The sequence below is a fragment of the Triticum aestivum genome, chromosome 7A (assembly GCF_018294505.1).
Source record: "Triticum aestivum cultivar Chinese Spring chromosome 7A, IWGSC CS RefSeq v2.1, whole genome shotgun sequence".
Taxonomy (NCBI): domain Eukaryota; kingdom Viridiplantae; phylum Streptophyta; class Magnoliopsida; order Poales; family Poaceae; genus Triticum; species Triticum aestivum.
This window is the reverse complement of record NC_057812.1, coordinates 649,156,220-649,179,556: the sequence shown is the minus strand read 5'-3', so window position 1 is coordinate 649,179,556 and position 23,337 is coordinate 649,156,220. Positions and strand designations below refer to the sequence as shown.

General features: G+C 40.7%; 1 protein-coding gene across 3 annotated transcripts; it reads right to left on the bottom strand.

Annotated features, from left to right (window-relative positions):
- Positions 1 to 678: 678 nt before the first annotated feature.
- On the bottom strand, positions 679 to 6,962 carry LOC123148962 (zinc finger CCCH domain-containing protein 13). 3 transcript variants are annotated; one of them, XM_044568497.1, is made up of 11 exons: positions 6,661 to 6,942; positions 5,054 to 5,729; positions 4,701 to 4,832; positions 4,519 to 4,552; positions 4,253 to 4,388; positions 4,105 to 4,161; positions 3,414 to 3,511; positions 3,218 to 3,289; positions 2,888 to 3,096; positions 2,241 to 2,419; positions 679 to 1,176 (listed from the first exon to the last, which is right to left on the bottom strand). In XM_044568497.1, exons 2-11 carry the CDS (start codon positions 5,079 to 5,081, stop codon positions 1,138 to 1,140), a joined length of 984 nt encoding a protein of 327 aa, XP_044424432.1. In that variant the 5' UTR covers positions 5,082 to 5,729; positions 6,661 to 6,942; the 3' UTR covers positions 679 to 1,137. The 3 variants fall into 3 exon arrangements, with proteins under 3 accessions (XP_044424432.1, XP_044424433.1, XP_044424431.1); XM_044568498.1 differs by having other exon boundaries at positions 5,060 to 5,729; positions 6,661 to 6,936; XM_044568496.1 differs by lacking the exon at positions 5,054 to 5,729 and having other exon boundaries at positions 6,661 to 6,962.
- Between the last annotated feature and the right edge of the window lie 16,375 nt (positions 6,963 to 23,337).

Sequence of the window (23,337 nt, the reverse complement as noted above, 5' to 3'; positions counted from 1 at the left end):
CACCATAGTGGTCACGGTTATCTAGAATGTCAACTTAACTCTCAAATGTATCACAGTAACTGATCATGAAGTCTGGGTACTGGCGGATGAACTCGCTGGACATGTATCTCAGGCCATAGTTGAACTTGATCACAACGTTGTTGATGTAGTTGATTTTTGGCTGCCATAGTCCGAAAGGAAGTGAGGTGCGCAGCCAACAGGTGGATCCGTCGTTGCCACACCCTAAATCCATCGATCTCCATTGGAGGTGGGGGTAGCGAGGTTGGAACACTAGCAAGCAAACCTAGTAGCTTTGGCAAGCATGGAGACATGCAGCAACAATTCTACACATAAGTTGTGGGGTCAGTTTTTTCTTATTACACCCTTGGCTTTATTCATATTTGTGCAAAAAGAACATAATTTAAAGAGTTCAGTGCATTTGAACCCGCAACATTTTAGTGCTGGCGTTTCCACTAGGGATATGAAAAAGAAATGGAGGCACAATAGAAGAGGATGGTGGTCTTGTTGCCTTTGTGAGAAGCCATGGCCACATGTGGCAACCACAAAAGGAATCAACTATACTCTACACATAATTTTAGGATGACAATCGCATGGTCAAAAGAAAGCGAAGCGAAAACTCTGAGTCATCACCAGTTACCGAATAGAGGAGGATTTGGATCCTGGTTGGCACAAGAGACATAAATGTGTAACCCTCAAGTTCAGGGACCAAATTGGCATTGCATTGCAAATATAGGTGGCATGTGATATAGTAATGCATTTCACTTCCACAGGCACAAGTAGGCCTTTAAAATAGCAGCAGTGTAACATGTGAGGGGTGTCAAAACCTCTAAACAATATCAGGAAGGGCTGTCATAGGGTCCATACAAGCTCAGGTAGCAACTTCAAGATCCGGCGATATTAAGAAGAAAACTTCCACATGAGGCAAAATATGTTTTGGCAATACTATAATATCTGTCTTCACGTAAGCTAACTGCTGCAGAGCACAGCTGCGGGGACACTGAGCTTCGACCGCCCGATGTATAGAGAACTGGATATGATATAGCAAAAGCACTGGGTTTCAAAGCAACCCAGGTTTTCGTCCATTCAATGTTTCAATCTAACTCCTTAGTGCTGAAATCTGCCACCCACCACCCAAGTCTACAAGTCCACAGGATCATCCTCCTCGTTGCCATTGTACTGCGGGGAAAAACAAAGAGCGTAAAATGTCAGCATAATGCTAAACAGACAGCAGGCACATAGTACTGGCTGAAAGTAGCTGCTAGCCCCATTGATGCATTTGCAGTGTGAACATAGCAAATTTAAAAATAGAGAAGTTGACAAAAAGAGAAGGGCAAAAGTAGTAAAGAACACGGGAATAACTGTAAATGGCGATCAGTTTATGCAAATTGATTTTACTATCACAGAGTGCTTTTAAAAACATTGAATGGCAAGAGATGAAAATGATCCACATGCCGATCATAAATAAAACTGCAAGGACCAGCCGGCGACTAGAGGGGTGAACACCAAAATTCTTGCATAGTTAAAAGACAATAGGAAAATACCAGGGTAGTATCAGTAATGGAATCTTTGCACATGCATACGACTACATGACTATACAGGACATGCCGAACTTAAGCTGCTGTGCTGACAGATTAATTGTACAAAATGAGTACGTGATTCTCTGCTATGGTACACCAGCCATTGCAAAGTAGTTGCGTCAACTATTTAGATGATCAAGCTTGTTATTGCTTGGAAAATGAAGATACATAAGCCTTTTGGACTCATTGGAGGTGCCATCATAAACAAACAAACAAACAAAAAGTCATACAACCCACACCATTTGTACCAAAATAGACATCTATTTGTCCGCATTTATAATCTATCCTGGCAATTTCAACAGAACCAACTACAACGTTAACTAGATCAGTGGAGAACGGAACATGCTTTACTCCAGAACATTCTACCTGTAAGTAGCAATAACCCCTAGATGACACGCAGATGGCTGAACCATAAGTCTAACCAAATGAACGACACCTAGATGAGCTATCAATCAAACCTGAAGAGAAACAAGACCTTACTTTTACTAAGGAATAACCAAAAGTAGCCTGTAACTTACAAAATTGCAGTGAATGAGAAATAAAGGGTATACACACAACAGGATAATAAGATAATGAGCCATCAACTGAGTTATCTCTGCCCAACAACGTTCATGTATGTTTAATAAATATAATTGGCTGATCCGCTGTGAGAAATATACTCACCCTGTCTGTAAAATCATTGCCAGAAGAAATGACATTTAGTTCGTCATTATTGTCATCATCCCCTAATTTCTTCAGAGATTCAGTTCCTTTGCTATTTTTCAAAGACTCCAGAGCATCTTCTGATCTATATTTCCCTGACACGTGGATCATATCGTCACCATTCACTCTCCTTTTCTTTCCTGAAAAAAGTAACAACAGTTTGTAATCAAAAGACATGGTTTCTTTCCTTTGTTGGCACATTTGCCCCAGGGAATGCATAAATATTCAAGACAACAATGGCCTATGTGTCCGAACAAGAAATATATCACATTTTAAAGGATAAATGGGTTCAACATCTAAAAAAATTTAACTGGGTACCATTTAACTTGAATACCTTGTGGACACATGAGACTGTTAGCTTCTATAATGTCAGTATAAACTACTCCCTCCGTTCCGAATTACTTGTCGCAGGTATGAATGTATCTAGATGTATTTTAGTTCTAGATACATCCATTTCTGCGACGAGTAATTTAGAACGGAGGGAGTAGTAAGATGCGATCTTTATATACTAGTAATGAGTTTAACAGGCTAACGGCGTTAAGATGGCTAGAAAAATGCTGGTGTACCAAAATAAAGTAGTATCACCCAAGTTCTCGTCAAGGTGTTACCAGTTTTTTCTTCTTCGCTTGTTGAAAGGGCAGCAGATCTTTTTCTAGCTGCTGAACCATTCTTCTGTCGCTGATCATCTGGGCTCATTTCATAAGCATTATATGGGTCATCATTACCAGCATTCACACTCGACCCTTGTTCTTTGGTACCAGATTTCAAGGAATCAGAAGCAAGCGAATCAGCCAACCTCTCAAAACGGCCTTGAGACCTGAAGATAACCAATGAGTCAATAGCTATGAAAGTCATGTCAAGACTAAAATCAGGAGTGCAATTATGTGGTGATCTAAACGAAATAAAAATTCGTAGTAGTTCATATAAAAGGAACATGCCTTTTTAAATCATCCTGTGCTTTCACGTAACGCCCATATGCTTTGATGAGTTTCTTTATTTTGGAGGTCATCCTGCATCCAAAGAGCAGTACTATCAAGAACCAAATACTTGGAGAACTTCTCCTGAACTGAAGAGTCCACCTACTAAAATTTGGATAACATAGAAGTATGCTCATATGTTGTAGAAATTGAGAACCTTTCACAATCTTCTTTCTCTTTGTTCAACTGTGATTCAAGATCATCTACTCTGCCAGAAAGTATGCCTGCTTCGTCGATTTTCTTGTCCAATATCGTCTGTCATAATGTGTATTTATAGATATAAATGAAAATAGATTGTAGTAATCTCAACCACAACTATATGAAAGTAAAACGTCATATCCCAGAGAAGTTCAAGAAAGCAATTTGTCAGGCACTTATGACGGCCGACTGGTTATCTCCATGTTCAATCAGAGCATGATCCCATGTCAATATTTTCCCAAGCATGAATGATTACTCATTACTCCCTCCGTTCGGAATTACTTGTCTCGAAAATGGATGTATCTAGAACTAAAATATGTCTAGATACATCCATTTCTGCGACAAGTAATTCCGAACGGAGGGAGTAGTTTGTGGCATCATAATTTGGAGAGAGAAACATCGGTAGTACCATCCGCATGAATGTATGATCATGCTTAGTGGAGTGAACCTCTTTTAAACTTGGAAGGTCTAAATTTCTCCATCATAAAAATTGGCATGCATCAACTATCTAGTTAAGGCAGAAAATGTTGGAACCACACATGCAACCAAAATATAACTTAATAACTGATAAGTGTGGGCCGTTGCATCTGTATTTACAACTCATAATTGAGTGTCATCTATAACATGCTTAAGAGACACTGATTACTGACCTGTAGTTTAGATTTATCTTCATGCAATGCTTTCATATCCAGTGCAATTTGTTTCAGCTGCAGAGCATACATAAACATATAACAGAGGTCCAGGAATACGGAGACAGCTCGACCTATATGCTAATGAGATGGATTGTACAGTTCAAACCTTTGCTTCGCCGTCATCCTTCTCATCACTGCTGGAATGTATGTCATCTTTTTTTCTATCTTCATTTTCAGAGGTGTTGAAACTTCCTGATGAATCACTTTTATCACCATCAACTTTCTTCTTAGGCCTTCTCTCACTGGAAAATCCACATAATCACTTGGAAAGGTCAATGCATGTATATTTGCTCAAAGTCCATCTAGAGTTAACTGAGTGGACAACAAAGACCATATACTGGAATGGAATACACCGAGATCCTTGTCACATACCTCTTCCTGATGGGAGATCTTGATTGACTAGATCCTGCAAATAAGATTTAAATAGGAACAAAATTATACACCGGGATTCTATTTTATCAAAAATAATTATCAAGTTTAAGTAAAAAAAAACTATGGGAACCATGTGACACGTGCGCCCGTGCACACACAGGAAAGAAAAAGATTATCCCTACCTCGAGAATGTGGTGGCATCTTGTTACGAAACAAATGGCCTCTGGTATCTCTGTCAGGGGAATACCTCCGCCGGGGTGAGTTTCTTCTCTCAGGCCTGCCTCTAAATTCATGAATTCTATGATCTCGCCCCCCTACAGGTTAGGAATGTAAAAGCTTATATAATAATATAAAAAAGAACTACACCACAACAAATATAGATGGACAGAGACAAGGCAAAACAGAAGAACATTTAAGCTTGCCACAACCTTGAGCGATATGACTATTCGAGGCAATAATATAAAGAAACTACACCACTGCGAAAAAAGATGGAGTTATATAGAGACAAGGCAACACACAAAACATGTAAGCTTACCACAACCTTGAGCCATATGATTAGTCATTTAGCAATAAGTAGTAGAGAGTCCAGGATAACCCCAAAGGCCATTAAATGGAAGAGCCAATAAGACTAATGCAAGAAGAGATACCAACATATGATTACACATTGCGGTGCACCGCTTAAAAATAGATCCAGCACTTGCAACATCAGTCATCTGAAGTGAAATTGATTGATACTCCAGATTTGGACATCATGCTTTCATTACCATGAATAAAGATCTTCCACAACTCCAATACCGCCAAGTAAATCTAATTTAACTTGTCCAGATATTTCCATATTGACTTTAATTATTCTTGCTCAGTGATAGCACTTGGAATGACAGGCAAGAATAAAGCCGAAGAAGAAAACTCAGAACTCCTAGCATATTCAAAGAACAATTGGTTGCAAAGCTGAACAATATGGTTTTTGCAAACTGAACTTATCATGCATCTGATTGAGATGAGGAACCACGTGATATCCCTGAATAAAGTTCTCTGGTAAGAGGATGGCCATGCAAGTGACCACAAAATATATGTTCACTGACTGAAAAGGAAAGCAATGCAAATAGAACGAGTCATCCTCTGGAAGTGATCAATCCTAAGAAATCTGCTCAGGTGACAGCTAATTTGGGTGGTAAAATCAATGGAATAACCAGCAGGAATGCCACGCTGTTCTGCAAGAAGCTTTGACTTCAGTTCAACTACTATATCAAAAGGATAGGAGATCATATATGAAAGATAATACAACAAGACATGACACAACTGGTAGTTCAATCTCTGAAGTCTGCACATATAAGAAAATATCATCATAGTACTAAATTTCCATACTAAAACATGACCCCAAGTTTGCGAAGCAGACTGCAGAGTTCCCTCAGCCACCACAAGTAACTAGAAATAGCAGAATGATGCCACTTTGTACAACCTCCAATGGTGCTCTTCTATCTAAGTTGCTGCAATTGTGTTATTCTTCCAATTACATCCTCTCATTGCTAACTCCAAACACAAGATTTTCAGTGCTTTCTGCGGAAGCTTGGAAGCCATATGGCATTTGATACCTCTTGTTCCAATGATTGCAGAAGCATACCAATTTGTAAGGGTGCTCCTGTCAGTTGCTACAATGGAGTTATTGTTCCAAGTATTTCCCCTCGCTGCTAACTCCCCACCACAAAATTTTCAGGGTTCTCAGCGGGAAGCATAGCATCTGATACCTCTTGTTCCTCCATCTACAACCAGAATCTTACACCGTCTGCCCAGCCCCCCGCAAATAACAAACTGTCCGCGGCTATAACAAAACCCAACACACACATAAATACTTGAATCTCTTGAAAAGAATGCTCCTCCTCTGCTGGATCACTGATACTTCTGCCTAAAAATATCACAGAATACCATCCTTTTGGACTAGCAGCAGACCACCCAGACTTATCCTGTGTCGCAAGTAGGTTCAACAGCGGCAATTTTACTGTCCACACACACTGCAGAAACCATCGGTGCTTTCTGGACACACCACAGTCGCTAAGCAGGCAAAAATCCCTAACCGAGTGCACGTAGAAAAGCAGGCGGGGGGAGGGAGGGATGGGGGAGGGGGGAGATGCGTATGGAGTATACCAGGTCCAGCGCGCGGCGGGAAGGTGGAGTGGGGAGGCGGCGTGCGGAGCTCGCCTTCGCCGTGGGCGAAGCCGCAGGAGGGGCCGCGGGGGCAGGGGCCGCGCCTCCACAGCGCGCACAGCTTCGTCTTGAAGGCCGGGCCGCGGCGCGGCGGAGGATCGAGCATTTCCCGCATCTCTCGAGCGCGCGCCGGCGATCCGGGGGCGGGGAGGCGGGCGGCGCCGGCGGGAGGAGGAAGGCGAGGGAAGGAATGGAGGAGGGAGGAAGGGCACGAGGGCGACGACGGACGAACCGAAGAGGCCTCGGAGCAGCGGCTGCCCAAGTAAGCCCGACGGATCGGCCCAGGAACTGAAGGGCCGACACGTGGTAAAAATGGGCTGGACAGTGCCCTGCAGCCTGGGTGAAGAGGCTGGGCAGAGGCTACTGTGCGGCCCATTTTTATCTCCTCAGGTATCTTTTGTAAAAATCATATAATTTGGAAATTTTGTCTCAAAAAAATATAATTTGAAAATTCACATTTAATATATTTGGTCCTAAGATTTCATAGCATGAGAGGATAAACTGGTCAGTTTTTTTTGTTTTGGCATTTTTCTAAAGTGAGTTTGTTTGGTTCCCTCATCAGATTTGGGAGGGTTGAGGGTGGAAGGCGGACGAGGAGAAAAGTATGTAGGAGGAAGGAAGAGGGGGAGAGGAGGGCATGGGGTGAAAACAAGTCTTGTGTACTAGCCCTTCGCTTCGCGAAACAATGTGTGCCCGAGTAAGGCTAGAAGGTCGAACCAACGTAGAGGATGTTACATTGCCGATACAACGGTGAAGGAACTTCCCTCTTGCAAAGGAAAAGGGAAACGAAGGGACCTCGCCAAAAAATAATTTAAAGTGCCCTCGCTAAGTTTTTGCTCAAGGAGTTGGGAGTACCTCATCCTCAAACAACAGTGTCATGGTGTGATATTTTAGGGGCATCATAGTTGTCAGTCAACTCAATCTTTCATGCTCAAACTGAGCATACTAGGGTGGATTATCATTCTGTGTTGAGCATGTGGCGAGCAAATTGCTTGAGATTCGGTACAATCATTTGGTGGTCAACTGGCGAACGAATTTACCAAACCTTTGTTGGTATGGTATCTTGAAGCCTGAAAACAGTCTTATAGCTTAGATGAGTTTGAGGAGTGTTAGAATATCAACAATTGGATCGTATGACAAGAATATATGGTCGGGCCAAAGATCAAATGAATAGGCATACTACAATAATTGTTAAATTACTAATCAAAATCATACATGGAAACAGCAAGAAACTCCAAATTATGTTGCCCCCAATTTAACTCCTACATGCAACACCGCTGCACATTGCAAGCACAGGGCACTTCAAAAATTCCGTAGTTAAATTCATACGAGGCGGGGCGGACAGCTGTGACGGGGTGGCCGACCGGCCCATCGACTCAATTACAACCGGGCAGTGGCGAAGAGCAGAAGACCAACAACGGTCTTAGGCGCACCCTTGTTTCCCTCCTTGACGGCGGGTTGTTTGCCAAGGGTGCACTCGGATCAGAGGCGTACTCTTCCTCAACGGCAAGGGCTTGCTGGTTCATGGGTGGAGCAGGGAGCAGCCGTGCCCGAGAGTGGACATGAAATAGAAACAGAGACGCATCGAAACAGGTGCATACAACATGCATGATTTTGCCAAGACACTACTACCTGATAAACAACAATTTCATTTGGTTGGGGGGGGGGGGGCACGAGCTTCGCCGTTGCTCACATACATCATAAGCATAGAAGAAAATGTTATGTGTATCTTCTTTAGGTTTATGTCTGGCTCTCCACACGAACACTGAGGCCATCTTAAGATTTAAAGTGGCTGGCAGGTGGGCCTTTGGTTGTGCTGCGACCACACAACTTGCAGTTGGTCTAGTTTTCTCAACACACTAGCTGTTTTATTTTGATTGACAGTTTGACACACAAGTTACTTGCCTACCTGTGCCACTTTGTGTGGGCCTGCATCACTGCCAACTCAGTTATCCCTCTATGGCTAGGTACCACCATATAAATCACACAAGACTAACAATAACAATCTGCCACGTACCACTATATAATGCACATAAACTTTTTCTCAACAAAATTAATAATAAAGAAGGAAATACACACAAGATAGTTTGTTTCTGAGTCCACATAAATTATTTTAAAAATCCACATAAATCCATTAATACTATATATTTTTTATTTATTAGTCATCATAGGACTTTCTTACCAGAAAAATCCTACTTGATTATGTTTTCAAATGTAGAGGATATATATGTTCCAGGTTGGCTCATCTCAACCAATTTTTTCTTTTGTGTTCATTGTTTTTTCACCCGTTTCTTTTTTTGCCCAAGCTTTTCCTTTTTTTTTCTTCTTTTGGATTTTACATATTTTCACTTTTATTATTTTTATCAATAAATATATTTGTCTATCCAATATTTTTTTTGAATACACATTAAATATTTGTTAAGACATGGTGAATTTTTGGATATACAACAATTTTTTTCCAAACATACATCGAACATTATAAAATTAACGGTTAACATTTTTTACATACACCACAAACCCAAACATTCTTCAGGAAACAACACACAACAAACATTTTTTAAATACAAACTAAAAATATATGTTTAATACACAACAAACATTTTGAATCATGTGACAAATGTGTTATGAATATTTTTAACATACACAATGAATATTATTTAATTTGTGATGAGCATTTTTTTTCATGCATGTTTGTACGTAATTTATATATATTTTTAATAGTCTGTGTGGCATGTTAATCAAACCCCCCCCCCCCCCCCCCCCCCACAAAAAAAGAATGGACGTTACTAGCCGCCCTATCGTGGGTGTTTTCACTTATATTCGACGCACTCTTGCACATATCCACTTGCCACTTTTATGGTCTACACAATGATAAAAATAAGAAACCACGCGTGCGCGAGACTGCTACTTCTTGAGGTTACGTTAGTTTTTCCATTGAAAAGGAAAGAGTGACGCAACAAAATATCTCCCTCGGTTAAGAATTAAGATATCAATTCAGTAGGAGGAACACCCAAGTCTTCAATAATTGCACCTACACAAACAAATACTTGGACCCAATGCGAGAAAGAGGTTGTCAATCCCTTCATGGTTACTTGCAAGGATGAGATCTGATAGAGATGGATATAAAAGATAAGTAAATTACAAAACAAAATAAAAGTAAATAAATTGCAGCAATGTATTTTTGCGTTTTTGATTTTATAGATATGGAAATAATATAATAAAAGATATATCAGGAAGCCATAGTTTTCACTAGAGGATTCTCTCTTAAAAGAAAGCATACGTTGGGTAAACAAATTATTGTTGAGTAATTAATAGAAAATCGCATAGTTATGACGATATCTAAGCAATGATCATGTATATTGGCATCACGTCCGTGACAAGTAGACCGACTCCTGCCTGCATCTGTTACTATTACTCCACACATCGATCGTTATCCAGCATGTATCTAGTGTATTAAGTTAATAAAAACGGAGTAACGCCTTGAGCAAGATGACATGATGTGGTGGGATAGATCCAATCAATATGAACAAACCTCATCTTTTTATCCTTAATGATAACAATACAAATACGTGTCATATCCCCTTCTGTCACTGTGAATAAGCACCGCAAGATTAAACCCATTACAAAGCACATCTTTCATTGCAAGAAAAATCAATCTAATTGGCCAAATCAAATCAATAGATCGGACAAAAAATACAAAGCTATATAAATCATGCATAAAAGAGTTCAGAGAAGACTCAGATAATATTCATTGATAATCTAATCATAAATTCACAATTTATCGGATCTCAACAAACGCACTGCAAAAGAAGATTATATTGAATAGATCTACAAGAACATTAAGGAGAACATTGTATTGAAGACCAAAGAGAGAGAAGAAGTCATCTAGCTACTAGCTATGGACCCGTAGGTCTGTGGTAAACTAATCACACATCATCGGAAGGGCAGCAAGGTTGACGTAGAAGCCTTCCGTGATCGAACCCCCTCTAGCAGAGTACCGGAAAAGGCCCCAAGATGGGATCTCACGAGGACAGAAACTTGCGACGTCGGATTTTTTTGGTGTGCCTTCTAGTCTATGGGGAATATTTGTGTATTTATAAAAGAAAGATTAGGGTTAGAGGTGCCACAGGGGCCCACAAGCCTGGGGGGTGGGGCGCCCTCCGAGCTTGTCGCCAATTTGTGGTTCCTCCGACCTCCTTCCGAAGGTTTCTAGGTGTCTTGTGGTGCAAGAAAAATTCTCAAAAAGTTTCATTCCAATTGGACTCCGTTTGATATTGATTATCTGTAAAGGCAAAAACAAGGAAAAATAGCAACTGGCTCTGGACTCTAGGTTAATAGGTTAGTCCCCAAAAATAATATAAAATAGTATAATAATGCATATAAAAATTCAAGATTGATAATATAATAATATGGAACAAAAAAATTATAGATACATTGGACATATTAGAGACAAACACACAATTATTCTTACGCATTAATGCACGCTACATGGACAAACATGTAGATGTCAAACACAACTATAGTGAGCGCAACAGAGGGCGCCATACTATCTAGGTGTGTTGTAATCTTGTACTAGTCAAGTTCTCAAGAAATATGCACCTGTCTCCGAAAGGAATAGACAACCTCCCCAAGCAATACCCTACAATGTATGGTTTTCCATGCCCTTTTTGTCACGTCACTCAGCTAGATTAATGCGGAGCTATCTTAATTAAGAAGTTGTTAGCTTGTAACTAGAATCCCTCGTGTGCCGGAGGCTTGCTTGCTAGCGATCCTTAAGAGGTTGTTTTGATCAATAACGCATGGTCATATGAATCTAGTTCGCAGGTCAGAGTGTAGTGCTCTAGACGATCATGACCAAATTAACTGACCCGACATCTATTCAGACTTATGTTTCATCAAGTAGATATATCTATATCTGCTCAAATCATCCATGAATGTGAGAAAATAACGATATCCGCCACGAGCGTCAATATTCATTGGGCCACATACATCAGTATGTATGATTTCCAATAATTCTGTTGCTCGCTCCATAGTTCCGGAGAATGGCGTTTTAGTCATCTTGCCCATGAGGCACGGTTCACAAGTACCAAGTGATTCATAATCAAGTGATTTCAAAAGTCCATCAGAATGAAGTTTCTTCATGCGCTTTATACCAATATGACCTAAACGGCAGTGCCACAAGTAAGTTGCACTATCATTATCAACTCTGCATCCTTTAGCTTCAATACTATGAATATGTGTATCTTCACTATCGAGATTCAAAAAGAATAGACCACTCTTTAAGAGTGCATGACCATAAAAGATATTACTCATATAACTAGAACAACCATTATTCTCTGATTTAAATGAATAACCGTCTCGCATCAAACAAGATCCAGATATAATGTTCATACTCAACGCTGGCACCAAATAACAATTATTCAGGTCTAATACTAATCCCGAAGGTAGATGTAGAGGTAGCATGCCGACCGCGATCACATCGACTTTGGAACTATTTCACACGCGCATCGTCACCTCGTCCTTTGTCAATCTTCGCTTAATCCGTAGTCCCTGTTTCGAGTTGCAAATATTAGCAACAGAACCATTATAAAATACCCAGGCATTACTGCGAGAATTAGTAAGGTACACATCAATAACATGTATATCACATATACCTTTGTTCACCTTGCCATCCTTCTTATCCGCCAAATACTTGGGGCAGTTCTGCTTCCAGTGACCAGTATGTTTGCAGTAGAAGCACTCAGTCTCAGGCTTAGGTCCAGACTTGGGTTTCTTCTCTTTGAGCAGCAACTTGTTTGTCGTTCTTCTTGAAGTTTCCTTTCTTCTTTCCTTTACCATTTTTCTTGAAACTAGTGGTCTTGTTAACCATCAACACTTGATGCTCCTTCTTGATTTCTACCCCCGCAACCTTTAGCATTGCGAAGAGCTCGGGAATTGTCTTATCCATCCCTTGCATGTTATAGTTCATCATGAAGCTCTTGTAGCTTGGTGGCAGTGATTGAAGAACTCTGTCAATGACACTATCAACAGGAAGATTAACTCCCAGTTGAGTCAAGTGGTTATGGTACCCAGACATTCTGAGTATATGTTCACTGACAGAATTATTCTCCTCCATCTTGCAGCTGTAGAACTTATTCGAGACTTCATATCTCTCAATCCGGGCATTTGCTTGAAATATTAACTTCAACTCCTGGAACATCTCATATGCTCCATGACGTTCAAAATGTCGTTGAAGTCCCGGTTCTAAGCCGTAAAGCATGGCACACTGAACTATCGAGTAGTCATCAGCTTTGCTCTGCCAGACGTTCATAACATCTGGTGTTGCTCCTGCAGCAGGTTTGGCACCTAGCGGTGCTTCCAAGACGTAATTCTTCTGTGCAGCAATGAGGATAATCCTCAAGTTACGGACCCAGTCCGTGTAATTGCTACCATCATCTTTCAACTTTGCTTTCTCAAGGAACGCATGAAAATTCAATGGAACAACAACACGGGCCATCTATCTACAATAACATAAACATGCAAAATACTATCAGGTACTAAGTTCATGATAAATTAAAGTTTAGTTAATCAAATTATTAAAGAACTCCCACTTAGATAGACATCCCTTTAATCATCTAAGTGATCACGTGATCCATATCAACTAAACAATGTCCGATCATCATGTGAGATGGAGTAGTTTTCAATGGTGAACACCACTATGTTGATCATATCTTCTATATGATTCACGCTTGACCTTTCAGTCTCCAGTGTTCTGAGGCCATATCTGCATATGCTAGGCTCGTCAAGTTTAACCCGAGTATTCTACATGTGCAAAATTGGCTTGCATCCGTTGTATGTGAACATAGAGCTTATCACACCCGATCATCACGTGGTGTCTTGGCACGACGTACTTTCGCAACGGTGCATACTCAGGGAGAACAGTTGTACCTTGAAATTTAGTGAGAGATCATCTTATAATGCTACCGTCGATCTAAGCAAAATAAGATGCATAAAAGATAAACATCACATGCAATTAATATAAGTGATATGATATGGCCATCATCATCTTGTGCTTGTGATCTCCATCTCCGAAGCACCGTCATGATCACCATTGTCACCGATGCGACACCTTGATCTCCATCGTAGCATCGTTGTCGTCTCGCCAACTATTGCTTCTACGACTATCGCTACCGCTTAGTGATAAAGTAAAGCAATTACAGGGCGATTGCATTGCATACAATAAAGCGACAACCATATGGCTCCTGCCAGTTGCCGATAACTCAGTTACAAAACATGATCATCTCATACAACAAAATATAGCATCATGTATTGACCATATCACATCACAACATGCCCTGCAAAAACAAGTTAAACGTCCTCTACTTTGTTGTTGCAAGTTTTACGTGGCTGCTACGGGCTGAACAAGAACCATTCTTACATACGCATCAAAACCACAATGATAGTGTGTCAAGTTAGTGTTGTTTTAACCTTCTCAAGGACCGGGCGTAGCCATACTTGGTTCAACTAAAGATGGAGAAACTAACACCCGCCAGCCACTTGTGTGCAAAGCACGTCGGTAGAACCAGTCTCGGGTAAGTGTACGCGTAATGTCGGTCCGGGCCGCTTCATCCAACAATACCGCCGAACCAAAGTGTGACATGCTGGTAAGCAGTATGACTTGTATCGTCCACAACTCACTTGTGTTCTACTCGTGCATATAACATCTACGCATAAACCTGGCTCGGATGCCACTGTTGGGGAATGTAGTAATTTCAAAAAAATTCCTACGCACACGCAGGATCATGGTGATGCATAGCAACGAGAGGGGAGAGTGAGTCCACGTACCCTCGTAGACCGAAAGCGGAAGCGTTAGCACAACACGGTTGATGTAGTCGTACAGCTTCACGATCCGAACGATCCAAGTGCCGAATGCACGGCACCTCCAAGTTCAGCACACATTTAGCTTGATGACGTCCCACGAACTCCGATCCAGTAGAGCTTCACGAGAGAGTTTCGTCCGCACGACGGCGTGATGATGGTGATGATGATGCTACCGACGCAGGGCTTCACCTAAGCACTGCTACAATATAATCGATGTGGATTATGGTGGAGGGGGCACCACACACGGCTGGAATAGATCAATAGATCAACTTGTGTGTATAGAGGTGCCCCCTACCCCTGTATATAAAGGAGCAAGGGGGGAGGCCGGCCGGCCCTAGAGGGCGCTCCAGGAGGAGGAATCCTCGTCCTAGTAGGAGTAGGATTCCCCTCTTTCCTACTCCTACTAGGAGGGGGAAAGGAAGGGGGAGTGGGAGAAGGAAAGGGGAGCGCCGCCCCCCTATCCTAGTCCAATTCGGACCAGAGGGGGAGGGGCGCGTGGCCTGCCCTAGGCCAACCCTCTCTCTCTCTCCACTAAGGCCCATAAGGCCCACTATTTCTCTGGGGGGGGGGGGTTCCGGTAACCCTCCGGCACTCCGATTTTCTCTGAAACCACCCGGAACACTTCCGGTGTCCGAATATAGTCGTACAATATATCGATCTTTATGGCTTGACCATTTCGAGACTCCTCGTCATTTCTGTGATCATATCCGGGACTACGAACTACCTTCGGTACATCAAAACACAAAAACTCATAATACCGATCGTCACCAAACTTTAAGCGTGCGGACCCTACGGGTTCGAGAACTATGTAGACATGACCGAGACACGTCTCCGGTCAATAACCAATAGCGGAACCTGGATGTTCATATTGGCTCCCACATATTCTATGAAGATCTTTATCGGTCAAACTGCATAACAACATATGTTGTTCCCTTTGTCATCGGTATGTTACTTGCCCGAGATTCGATCGTCAGTATCTCAATACCTAGTTCAATCTCGTTATCGGCAAGTCTCTTTACTCGTTCCGTAATACATCATCCCGCAACTAACTCATTAGTTACAATGCTTGCAAGGCTTATAGTGATGTGCATTACCGAGTGGGCCTAGAGATATCTCTCCGACAATCAAAGTGACAAATCCTAATCTTGATTTATGCCAACTCAACAAGTACCATCGGAGACACCTGTAGAGCACCTTTATAATCACCCAGTTACGTTGTGACGTTTGGTAGCACACAAGGTGTTCCTCCGGTAATCGGGAGTTGCATAATCTCATAGTCATAGGAACATGTATTAGTCATGAAGAAAGCAATAGCAGAAAACTAAACGATCAAGTGCTAAGCTAACGGAATGGGTCAAGTCAATCACATCATTCTCCTAATGATGTGATCCCATTAATCAAATGACAACTCATGTCTATGGTTAGGAAACATAACCATCTTTGATTAATGAGCTAGTCAAGTAGAGGCATACTAGTGACACTCTGTTTGTCTTTGTATTCACACATGTACTAAGTTTCCGGTTAATACAATTCTAGCATGAATAATAAACATTTATCATGATATGAGGAAATAAATAATAACTTTATTATTGCCTCTAGGGCATATTTCCTTCATCCAAACCTCGTGATACGATACACTCTATCACACATAAACCTCCTTATATCTTCCTGAAAACAGCCACCATACCTACCTATTATGGCATTTCCATAGCCATTCCGAGATATATTGCCATGCAACTTTCCACCGTTTCGTTTATTATGACACGCATCATCATTGTCATATTGCCTTGCATGATCATGTAGTTGACATCGTATTTGTGGCAAAGCCACCATGCTTAATTTTTCATACATGTCACTCTTGATTCATCGCATATCCCGGTACACCGCCGGAGGCATTCACATAGAGTCATATTTTGTTCTAAGTATCGAGTTGTAAGTCTTGATTTGTAAGTAAATAAAAGTGTGATGATCATCATTAGAGCATTGTCCCATGTGAGGAAAGGATGATGGAGACTATGATTCCCCCACAAGTCGGGATGAGACTCCGGACGAATAAAAAAAGAGAAAGAAAAAAAGAGGCCAAAAAAAGAGAAGGCCCAAATAAAAAAATGAGAGAAAAAGAGAGAAGGGACAATGTTACTATCCCTTTTCCACACTTGTGCTTCAAAGTAGCACCATGATCTTCATGATAGAGAGTCTCTTATGTTGTCACTTTCATATACTAGTGGGAATTTTTCATTATAGAACTTGGCTTGTATATTTGCTACCTCTTGAGCATGCGTTGGTTTTCCCTTGAAGAGGAAAGGGTGATGCAGCAAAGCAGCGTAAGTATTTCCCTCAATTTTTGAGAACCAAGGTATCAATCCAGTAGGAGACCACGCGCGAGTCACCTCATACCTACACAAACAAATAAGAGCCTCGCAACCAATGCGATAAAGGGGTTGTCAATCCCTTCACGGCCACTTGCAAGAGTGAGATCTGATAGAGATAATAATAATAAGATAAATATTTTTGGTATTTTTATGATATAAATTGAAAGTAAAGATTGCAAAATAAAATAGATTGGAAACTTGTATGATGGAAAATAGACCCGGGAGCCATAGGTTTCACTAGTGGCTTCTCTCAAGGTAGCATAAGTATTATGGTGGGTGAACAAATTACTGTCGAGCAATTGATAGAATTGAGCATAGTTATGAGAATATCTAGGTATGATCATGTATATAGGCATCACGTCCGTGACAAGTAGACCGACTCCTGCCTGCATCTACTACTATTACTCCACACATTGACCGCTATCCATCATGCATCTAGAGTATTAAGTTCATAAGAGCAGAGTAACACTTTAAGCAAGATGACGTGATGTAGAGGGATAAACTCATGCAATATGATATAAACCCCATCTTTTTATCCTCGATGGCAACAATACAATACGTGTCGTTTCCCTTTCTGTCACTGGGATCGAGCACCGCAAGATTGAACCCAAAGCTAAGCACTTCTCCCATTGCAAGAAAGATCAATCTAGTAGGCCAAACCAAACTGATAATTTGAAGAGACTTGCAAAGATAACCAATCATTCATAAAAGAATTCAGAGAAGATTCAAATATTGTTCATAGATAATCTTGATCATAAACCCACAATTCATCGGATCTCAACAAACACACCGCAAAAAGAGTTACATCGAATAGATCTCCAAGAGAATCGAGGAGAACTTTGTATTGAGATCCAAAGAGAGATAAGAAGCCATCTAGCTAATAACTATGGACCTGAAGGTCTGAGGTAAACTACTCACACATCATCGAAGGGGCCATGGAGTTGATGTCGAGGCCCTCCGTGATCAATGCCCCCTCCGACGGAGCTCCGAAAAAGGCCCTAAGATGGGATCTCTTGGGTACAGAAACTTGCGACGGTGGAAATAGGGTTTCATGGTTCTCCTGGATGTTTTGGGGGTACGTAGATATATATAGGAGGAAGAAGTAGGCCGGTTGAGCCACGAGGGTCCACGAGGGGGGAGGGAGTGCCACCTGCCTCGTGGCCACCTCGTTGGTTTCTTGAAGTCCACTCCAAGTCCTCTGGATCACGCTTGTTCCAAAAATCACGCTCCTGAAGGTTTCAGTCCGTTTGGACTCCGTTTGATATTCCTTTTCTGCGGAATACTGAAATAGGCAAAAACAACAATTTGGGCTAGGCCTCCAGTTAATAGGTTAGTCCCAAAAATAATATAAAAGTGTAAAATAAAGCCCATTAACATCCAAAATAGATAATATAATAGCATGGAACAATCAAAAATTATAGATACGTTGGAGACGTATCAAGCATCCCCAAGCTTAATTCCCGCTCGTCCTCGAGTAGGTAAATGATAAAAAAAGAATTTTTGATCTGGAATGCTTTCTAGAATATTCTTCAATGTATTTTTCTCTATGGTGGCTGATACGTCTCCAACGTATCTATAATTTTTGATTGCTCCATGCTATATTATCTACTGTTTTGGACATTATTGGGCTTTATTATCCACTTTTATATTATTTTTGGGACTAACCTATTAACCGGAGGCCCAACCCAGAATTGCTGTTTTTTTGCCTATTATAGGGTTTCGGAGAAAAGGAATATCAAACGGAGTCCAAACGGAATGAAACCTTCGGGAACGTGATTTTCTCACCGAACATGATCCAGGAGACTTGGACCCTACGTCAAGAAATAAAAGAGGAGGCCACGAGGTAGGGGGGCGCGCCTACCCCCCCAGGCGCGCCCTCCACCCTCGTGGGCCCCCTGTTGCTCCACCGACGTACTCCTTCCTCCCATATATATACCTACGTACCCCCAAACAATCAGATACGGAGCCAAAACCCTAATTCCACCGTGGTAACTTTCTGTATCCACGAGATCCCATCTTGGGGCCTGTTCCGAAGCTCCGCCGGAGGGGGCATCCATCACGGAGGGCTTCTACATCAACACCATAGCCCCTCCGATGAAGTGTGAGTAGTTTACCTTAGACCTTCAGGTCCATAGTTATTAGCTAGATGGCTTCTTCTCTCTTTTTGGATCTCAATACAATGTTCTCCCCCTCTATTGTGGAGATCTATTCGATGTAATCTTCTTTTTGCGGTGTGTTTGTTGAGACCGATGAATTGTGGGTTTATGATCAAAATTATCTATGAACAATATTTGAATCTTCTCTGAATTCTTTTATGTATGATTGGTTATCTTTGCAAGTCTCTTCAAATTATCAGTTTGGTTTGGCCTACTAGATTGATCTTTCTTGCAATGGGAGAAGTGCTTAGCTTTGGGTTCAATCTTGCGGTGTCCTTTCCCAGTGACAGTAGGGGCAACAAGGCACGTATTGTATTGTTGCCATCGAGGATAACAAGATGTTTTTTTATCATATTGCATGAATTTATCCCTCTACATCATGTCATCTTGCTTAAGGCGTTACTCTGTTTTCATGAACTTAATACTCTAGATGCATGCTGGATAGCGGTCGATGAGTGGAGTAATAGTAGTAGATGCAGGCAGGAGTCAGTCTACTTGTATCGGACGTGATGCCTATATACATGATCATACCTAGATATTCTCATAACTATGCTCAATTCTGTTAATTGCTCAACAGTAATTCGTTCACCCACCGTAAAATACTTATGCTCTTGAGAGAAGCCACTAGTGAAACCTATGGCCCCCGGGTCTATCTTCATCATATTAATCTTCCAATACTTAGTTATTTCCTTTGCTTTTTTACTTTGCTTTTATTTTACTTTGCATCTTTATCACAAAAACACCAAAAATATTATCCTATCATATCTATCAGATCTCACTCTCGTAAGTGATCGTGAAGGGATTGACAACCCCTTATCGCGTTGGTTGCGAGGAGTTATTTGCTTTGTGCAGGTACGAGGGACTCGCGTGTAGCCTCCTACTAGATTGATACCTTGGTTCTCAAAAACTTAGGGAAATACTCACGCTACTTTGCTGCATCATCCTTTCCTCTTCAAGGAAATCCAACACAGTGCTCAAGAGGTAGCAAGAAGATTTCTGGCGTCGTTGCCGGGGAGTCTACGCAAAAGTCAACATACCAAGTACCCATCACAACCCTTATCTCCCGCATTACATTATTTGCCATTTGCCTCTCGTTTTCCTCTCCCCCACTCCACCCTTGCCCTTTTTTTCGCCCTCTCTCTCTCTATCCTCCCTCTCTTTCTCTATTTGCCTCTTTTTGCCAGCTTGCTTTTTGTTTGCTTGTGTGTTGGATTGCTTGCTTGTCACGATGGCTCAAGATAACACTAAATTGTGTGACTTTACCAATACCAACAACAATGATTTTATTAGCACCCCGATTGCTCCTCTTACTGATGCTAAATTTGATGAAAGTGGGACTGAAGAAATTAAAACCCTAGATGTTGCTAAACCCACTATTTTGGATTTCAAAAAAATTTAAATATGAAAATTGCTCTTTGATTGATTGCATTTCTTTGTTGCAATCCGTGCTAAATTCTCCTCATGCTTATAGTCAAAATAAAGCGTTTATTAAACATATTGTTGATGCCTTGATGCAATCTTATGAAGAAAAACTTGAGTTGGAAGTTTCTATCCCTAGAAAACTTTATGATTAGTGGGAACCAACTATTAAAATTAAGATTGAAGATCATGAGTTCTATGCTTTATGTGATTTGGGTGCTAGTGTTTCCACGATTCCAAAGGCTTTGTGTGATTTGTTAGGTTTCCGTGATTTTGATGATTGCTCTTTAAACTTGCACCTTGCAGATTCCACTATTAAGAAACCAATGGGAAGAATCAATGATGTTCTTATTGTCGCAAATAGGAATTATGTGCCTGTAGATTTTATTATTCTTGACATAGATTGCAATCCTTCATGTCCTATTATTCTTGGTAGACCTTTCCTTAGAACGATTGGTGCAATTATTGATATGAAGGAAGGAAATATTAGATTCCAATTTCCGTTAAGGAAAGGCATGGAACACTTTCCTAGAAATAAAATTAAATTACCTTATGAATCTATTATGAGAGCCACTTATGGATTGCCTACCAAAGATGGCAATACCTAGATCTATCCTTGCTTTTTATGCCTAGCTAGGGGTGTTAAACGATAGCGCTTGTTGGGAGGCAACCCAATTTTATTTTTATTCCTTGCCTTTTGCTCCTGTTTAGTAATACATAATTTACCTATACTCTGTTTTGGTTGTGTTTTTTGTGTTTAATTAGTGTTTGTGCCAAGTAGAACCGTTGGGAAGACTTGGGGAAAGTCTTGATATCTTGCTGTAAAAAACAGAAACTTTAGCGCTCACGAGAACTGCTGCCATTTTTATTTGGAAAGCGATATTTAGTTAATTATTTTTGAAGATGATTAATAGATAAATTACTAACGTCCAGCAATTTATTTTAGAATTTTTGGGGTTCCAGATCTTGCGCTAGCTATAGATTACTACAGACTGTTCTGTTTTTGACAGATTCTGCTTTTCATGTGTTGTTTGCTTATTTTGATGAATCTATGGCTAGTAAAATAGTTTATAAATCATAGAGAAGTTGGAATACAATAGGTTTAACACCAATATAAATAAAGAATGAGTTCATTACAGTACCTTGAAGTGGTCTTTTGTTTTCTTTCGCTAACGGAGCTCACGAGATTTTCTACTTTAAGTTTTGTGTTGTGAAGTTTTCAAGTTTTGGGTAAAGATTTGATGGATTATGGAACAAGGAGTGGCAAGAGCCTAAGCTTGGGGATGCCCATGGCACCCCCAAGATAATATAAGGACACCTAAAAGCCAAAGCTTGGGAATGCCCCGGAAGGCATCCCCTCTTTCGTCTACTTCCATCGGCAACTTTACTTGAAGCTATATTTTTATTCACCACATGATATGTGTTTTGCTTGGAGCGTCTTGTATGATTTGAGTCTTTGCTTTTTAGTTTACCACAATCATACTTTCTGTACACACCTTTTGAGAGAGCCATACATGATTTGGAATTTGTTAGAATACTCTATGTGCTTCACTTATATCTTTTGAGTTATATAGTTTTGCTCTAGTACTTCACTTATATCTTTTAGAGCACGGTGGTGGATTTGTTTTATAGAAACTATTGATCTCTCATGCTTCACTTAGATTATTTTGAGAGTTTTAAATAGCATGGTAATTTTCTTAAATAATCCTAATATGCTAGGTATTCAAGATTAGTAAAAAATTTCTTATGAGTGTTTTGAATATTAAGAGAAGTTTGATGCTTGATGATTGTTTTGAGTTATGGAGGTAATAATATCAAAGTTGTGCTAGTTGAGTAGTTGTGAATTTGAGAAATGCTTGTGTTGAAGTTTGCAAGTCCCGTAGCATGCACGTATGGTAAATGTTATGCAACAAATTTGAAACATGAGGTGTTCTTTGATTGTCCTCCTTCTGAGTGGTGGTCGGGGACGAGCGACGGTCTTTTCCTACCAATCTATCCCCCTAGGAGCATGCACGTAGTGCTTGGTTTTTGATGACTTGTAGATTTTTGCAATAAGTATGTGAGTTCTTTATGACTAATGTTGAGTCCATGGATTATACGCACTCTCACCCTTCCATCATTGCTAGCCTCTTCGGTACCGTGCATTGCCCTTTCTCACATTGAGAGTTGGTGCAAACTTCGCCGGTGCATCCAAACCCCATGATATGATATGCTCTTTCACACATAAACCTCCTTATATCTTCCTCAAAACAGCCACCATACCTACCTATTATGGCATTTCCATAGCCATTCCGAGATATATTGCTATGCAACTTTCCACCGTTCCGTTTATCATGACATATTCATCATTGTCATATTGCTTAGCATGATCATGTAGTTGACATAGTATTTGTGGCAAAGCCACCGTTCATAATCCTTTCATACATGTCACACTTGGTTCATTGCATATCCCGGTACACCGCCGGAGGCATTCATATAGAGTGATCTTTTGTTCTAGCATCGAGTTGTAATCATTGAGTTGTAAATAAATAGAAGTGTTATGATCATCATTTTCTAGAGCATGGTCCCAAGTGAGGAATTAAAAAAGGAGAGAAAGTCCATAAAAAAGAAGAGAAGCCCCCCCCCCCCAAAAAAAAGAAGAGAAAGGCCATAAAAAAGGAAGAGAAGGCCCAAAAAAAGGGAGAGAAAAACAGAGAAGGGACAATGTTTCTATCCTTTGCCACACTTGTGCTTCAAAGTAGCACCATAATCTTCATGATAAAGAGTCTTTTGTTTTGTCACTTTCATATACTAGTGGGAATTTTTCATTA